The 6,107-nt window shown below is 52.7% G+C and overlaps 1 protein-coding gene across 1 annotated transcript; it reads left to right on the forward strand.

Annotated features, from left to right (window-relative positions):
- The first annotated feature begins 323 nt into the window (after positions 1 to 323).
- LOC109782019 (uncharacterized) lies at positions 324 to 767 on the forward strand. The gene is made up of 2 exons (XM_020340607.1): positions 324 to 605; positions 696 to 767. The coding sequence occupies exons 1-2, from the start codon at positions 324 to 326 to the stop codon at positions 765 to 767; spliced, it is 354 nt and encodes a 117-aa protein (XP_020196196.1).
- Positions 768 to 6,107: the final 5,340 nt, after the last annotated feature.

Consider the following 6,107-nt stretch of genomic DNA (forward strand, 5'->3'; position numbering starts at 1 on the left):
CAATATGAGCATCCAGGTTCCACTATTGGTTATTGACCAGAGATGTGTCTCGGTCATGTCTACATAGTTCTCGAACCCATAGGGTCCGCACGCTTAACGTCCGATGACGATTTGTATTACGAGTTATGTGATTTGATGACCGAAGTTTGTTCAGACTCCCGGATGAGAGCGCAGCCTACGTCGTCTTCACTAGCCTCGGCGACGACAAGCGCAGCGAACGCCTCCTTCGGCAGGAGGTGAACACCGTCGTCCCAGCCAAACCGGAGTTCATGCATTGGTCGGATCGCCCGATCACCTGGACCCGGGAGGATCAACCGGCAATCATGCCGAGCCCGGGTGGTTACGCCTTCGTCCTCAACCCCACCATCGTCGCTCAGCGCACATGCAAGTTCTTCCGAGTCCTCATCGACGACGGCAGCAGCATCAACATCCTCTACCGCGACACGATGACCAAGCTCGGTCTCAAGGCCGAGGACCTGGAGCCAACCCGAACGATCTTCCACGGCATCATACCCGGCCTCTCCAGCTCCCCCATTGGCCGGGTCCGGCTAGATGTCCTGTTCGGTGATAGCGGCCACTTCCGGCCCAAACCGATCTGGTTCGAGGTGCTGGACCTGTCCAGCGCGTATCACGCGTTGCTGGGCCGGCCCGCGCTCGCCAAGTTCATGGCGGTTCCCCACTACGCGTATCTGAAGATGAAGATGCCGGGTCCCAAGGGCCTCATCACCATCGTCGGCGATTACCGCAAGTCCCTGGAGTGCGCCTGAGACGGCTCCAAGTTGGCCGAGTCGCTGGTCATTGCCGAGGAGCGGCGCCAGCTCGACCGGATCGTCGCCCTAGCAGGCGAGGCCTCCACCGCGTCAATCCCGACCCCGGACCCGGCCGACGAGGCCGCCTTCAAGCCCTCCAAGGTGACCAAGAAAGTGAAGCTCAACCCAGAAGACCCCAGCTGCAGCAAGTACGTTGTCGTAGGCGCCCGCCTCGACAGCAAATAGGAAGGCGAGCTCGTCGACTTCCTCCGTGAGAATCGGGATATCTTCGCATGGACCCCCAAGGACATGCCGGGTATCCCGAGGAAGTACGCCGAGCACAAACTTCACGTCCGCAAGGACGCCAAGCCTGTCCGTCAACCCCTACGACGATTTTCTGAAGAGAAGAGAAGAACCATTGGTGAAGAGGTCGCCAAGCTTTTGGCGGCCGGCTTCATAATGGAAGTATTTCACCCCGAGTGGCTGGCCAACCCAGTCCTCGTCCTGAAGAAGAACAAGACCTGGCGCATGTGTATCGACTAAACCAGCCTCAATAAGGCCTGTCCCAAGGATCCGTTCGCCCTCCCGCGGATCGACCAAGTCATCGACTCGACCGCCGGGTGTGAGCTCCTGTCCTTCCTGGACGCTTACTCCGGCTACCACCAGATCAAGCTGGACCCGGCCGACGCCCTGAAGACGTCCTTCATCACGCCCTTTGGGGTGTATTGCTACATCACCATGTCGTTCGGCTTGAAGAACGCCGCCGCCACCTTCCAGCGCTACATGCAGAAATGTCTGCTGCCGCAACTCGGCCGCAATATCCATGTATACGTGGACGACATCGTGGTGAAGACCAAGCAGCACCTCACGCTCCTCGACGATTTGAAGGAAACCTTAGCCAACCTCCACGAATACAAGGTCAAGCTTAACCTGGAAAAATGCGTCTTCGGCGTCCTGGCCGGAAAGCTACTCGGCTTCCTCGTCTCGGAACGCGGCATTGAGGCGAACCCGCAGAAGATCAAGGCCATCGAGCGCATGCGCAAGCCGGCTCGGCTGCGCGACGTCCAGAAGTTCACCGGATGCTTGGCCTCGGTCAGCCGGTTTCTAAGCCGGCTGGGCGAGAGGGCGCTACCCCTGTACCAGCTGATGAAGAAGACGAGCCTGTTCGAATGGAACGGCAAGGCAGACGAGGCTTTCCAAGACCTCAAGCGCATGCTCTCCACCACGCCAGTCCTGGCGGCGCCGACCGACAAGGAGTCGCTGTTGCTCTACATAGCCGCGACCTCGCGGGCGGTCAGCACGGTGCTAGTGGTCGAGCGACCAGAGAAGGGCAAGATCCAAGCCGTCCAGCGCCCAGTCTACTACCTGAGCGAGGTGCTCTCCATCTCCAAGCAGAACTACCCGCACTACCAGAAGATGTGTTACGGCGTGTACTTCACCGCCAAGAAGCTGAAGCAGTATTTCCAAGAGCACGTCGTCACCGTGGTCAGCACGGCGCCTATCGGAGAAATCATCGGGTGCCGGGATGCCTCTGGCCGGGTTGCCAAATGGGCGATCCAGCTAGCCGGCCACACCATCCTCTACGAGCCCCGCACCGCGATCAAGTCTCAAGCGCTGGCCGACTTCCTCGTCGACTGGACCGAAACCCAGTACTTGCCGCCGCCTCCCGACTCGACGCATTGGCGCATGCACTTCGACGGGTCCAAGATGCGACTCGGTTTGGGGGCCGGCATCGTACTTGTTAGAAATATGCCCTAGAGGCAATAATAAATTGGTTATTATTATATTTCCTTGTTCATGATAATCGTTTATTATCCATGCTAGAATTGTATTGATAGGAAACTCAGATACATGTGTGGATACATAGACAACATCATGTCCCTAGTAAGCCTCTAGTTGACTAGCTCGTTGATCAATAGATGGTTACGGTTTCCTGACCATGGACATTGGATGTCGTTGATAACGGGATCACATCATTAGGAGAATGATGTGATGGACGAGACCCAATCCTAAGCCTAGCACAAGATCGTGTAGTTCGTTTGCTCAGAGCTTTTCTAATGTCAAGTATCAGTTCCTTAGACCATGAGATTGTGCAACTCCCGGATACCGTAGGAATGCTTTGGGTGTACCAAACGTCACAACGTAACTGGGTGGCTATAAAGGTGCACTACAGGTATCTCCGAAAGTGTCTGTTGGGTTGGCACGAATTGAGACTGGGATTTGTCACTCCGTGTAAATGGAGAGGTATCTCTGGGCCCACTCGGTAGGACATCATCATAATGTGCACAATGTGACCAAGGAGTTGATCACGGGATGATGTGAGTTACGGAACGAGTAAAGAGACTTGCCGGTAACGAGATTGAACAAGGTATAGGGATACCGACGATCGAATCTCGGGCAAGTAACATACCGATAGACAAAGGGAATTGCATACGGGATTGATTGAATCCCCGACATCGTGGTTCATCTGATGAGATCATCGTGGAACATGTGGGAGCCAACATGGGTATCCAGATCCCACTGTTGGTTATTGGCCGGAGAACGTCTCGGTCATGTCTGCATGGTTCCCGAACCCGTAGGGTCTACACACTTAAGGTTCGATGACGCTAGGGTTATAGGGAATAGATGTACGTGGTTACCGAATGTTGTTCGGAGTCCCGGATGAGATCCCGCACGTCACGAGGAGTTCCAGAATGGTCCGGAGGTAAAGATTTATATATGGGAAGTCCTGTTTTGGTCACCGGAAAAGTTTCGGGTGAAATCGGTAATGTACCGGGACCACCGGGAGGGTCCCGGGGGTCCACCAAGTGGGGCCACCAGCCCCAGAAGGCTGTGTGGGCCAAGTGTGGGAGGGGACCAGCCCCAGGTGGGCTGGTGCGCCCCCCACCAAGGCCCAAGGCGCATGGGAGAGTGGGAGGGGGCAAACCCTAGGTCCAGATGGGCCTTAAGGCCCACCCTAGTGGCGCCCCCCCCTCTCCTCCCCTTGGCCGCCCCCCTTAGATGGGATCTAGGGCTGGCCGCCACCCCTTGGGGTGGGAACCCTAGAGGGGGCGCAGCCCCCCCCCCCCCTATATATAGTTGAGGTTTGGGGCTGCCCAAGACACGAGAACGTCTCTCTTTCGGCGCAGCCCTACCCCTCTCCCTCCTCCTCCTCTCCCGCGGTGCTTGGCGAAGCCCTGCGGGATTGCCACGCTCCTCCACCACCACCACGCCGTCGTGCTGCTGCTGGATGGAGTCTTCCCCAATCTCTCCCTCTCTCCTTGCTGGATCAAGGCGTGGGAGACGTCACCGGGCTGCACGTGTGTTGAACGCGGAGGCGCCGTGGTTCGGCGCTTAGATCGGAATCAACCGCGATCTGAATCGCTACGAGTACGACTCCTTCATCCGCGTTCTTGCAACGCTTCCGCATCGCGATCTACAAGGGTATGTAGATGCACTCCCCTTCCCCTCGTTGCTAGATTACTCCATAGATTGATCTTGGTGATGCGTAGAAAATTTTGAATTTCTGCTACGTTACCCAACAGTGGCATCATGAGCTAGGTCTATGCATAGTTTCTATGCACGAGTAGAACACAAAGTAGTTGTGGGCGTCGATTTTGTCAATTTAATTGCCGTTACTAGTCTTATCTTGATTCGGCGGCATCGTGGGATGAAGCGGCCCGGACCGACCTTACACGTACACTTACGTGAGACAGGTTTCACCGACTGACATGCACTAGTTGCATAAGGTGGCTAGCGGGTGTCTGTCTCTCCCACTTTAGTCAGATCGGATTCGATGAAAAGGGTCCTTATGAAGGGTAAATAGAAATTGGCATATCACGTTGTGGCTTTTGCGTAGGTAAGAAACGTTCTTGCTAGAAACCCATAGCAGCCACGTAAAACATGCAACAACAATTAGAGGACGTCTAACTTGTTTTTGCAGGGTATGCTATGAGATGTGACATGGCCAAAAGGATGTGATGAATGATATATGTGATGTATGAGATTGATCATGTTCTTGTAATAAGAATCACGACTTGCATGTCGATGAGTATGACAACCGGCAGGAGCCATAGGAGTTGTCTTAATTTATTGTATGACCCGCGTGTCAATGAAAACGCCATGTAATTACTTTATTGCTAACCGTTAGCCATAGTAGTAGAAGTAATAGTTGACGAGACAACTTCATGAAGACACAATGATGGAGATCATGATGATGGAGATCATGGTGTCATGCCGGTGACGAAGGTGATCATGCCGCGCCTCAAAGATGGAGATCAAAGGCGCAAGATGATATTGGCCATATCACGTCACTTTATGATTTGCATGTGATGTTTGTCATGTTTACATCTTATTTGCTTAGAACGACGGTAGCATAAATAAGATGATCCCTCACTAAAATTTCAAGAGACGTGTTCCCCCTAACTGTGCACCGTTGTTTCGAAGCACCACGTGATGATCGGGTGTGATAGATTCTAACGTTCGAATACAACGGGTGTTGACGAGCCTAGCATGTACAGACATGGCCTCGGAACACATGCGAAACAATTAGGTTGACTTGACGAGCCTAGCATGTACAGACATGGCCTCGGAACACAAGAGATCGAAAGGTCGAACATGAGTCGTATAGTAGATGCGATCAACATGGAGATGTTCACCGATGATGACTAGTCCGTCTCACGTGATGATCGGACACGGCCTAGTTTGACTCGGATCATGTATCACTTAGATGACTAGAGGGATGTCTATCTGAGTGGGAGTTCATTAATCAGATGAACTTCATTATCATGAACATAGTCAAAAGGTCTTTGCATATTATGCCATAGCTTGCGCTTTAGTTCTACTATTTAAGATATGTTCCTAGAGAAAATTTAGTTGAAAGTTAATAGTAGCAATTATGCGGACTGGGTCCGTAAACTGAGGAGTGTCCTCATTGCTGCACAGAAGGCTTATGTCCTTAATGCACCGCTCGGTGTGCTGAACCTCAGCGTCGTCTGTAGATGTTACGAAACATCTGACATACACGTTTTGGTGACTACGTGATAGTTCAGTGCGTATTGCTAACGGTTTAGAATTGTGGCACCAAAGACGTTTTTGAAACGTCGCAAAACATATGAGATGTTCCGAAGACTGAAATTGGGATTTCGGACTAGTGCCCACGTCAGGAGGTATGAGACCTCTGACAAGTTTCTTAAGCCTGCAAACTAAGGGAGAAAACCTCAATCGTTGAGCATGTGCTCAGATTGTCTGAGTACTACAATCACTTGAATCGAGTGGGAGTTGATCTTCCAGATGAGATAGTGATGGTTCTCCATAGTCACTGCCACCAAGCTATTAGAGCTTCGTGATGAACTATAACATATCAGGGATAGACATGAT

The sequence above is a fragment of the Aegilops tauschii genome, chromosome 3, assembly GCF_002575655.3.
Source record: "Aegilops tauschii subsp. strangulata cultivar AL8/78 chromosome 3, Aet v6.0, whole genome shotgun sequence".
Classification (NCBI taxonomy): Eukaryota; Viridiplantae; Streptophyta; class Magnoliopsida; order Poales; family Poaceae; genus Aegilops; species Aegilops tauschii.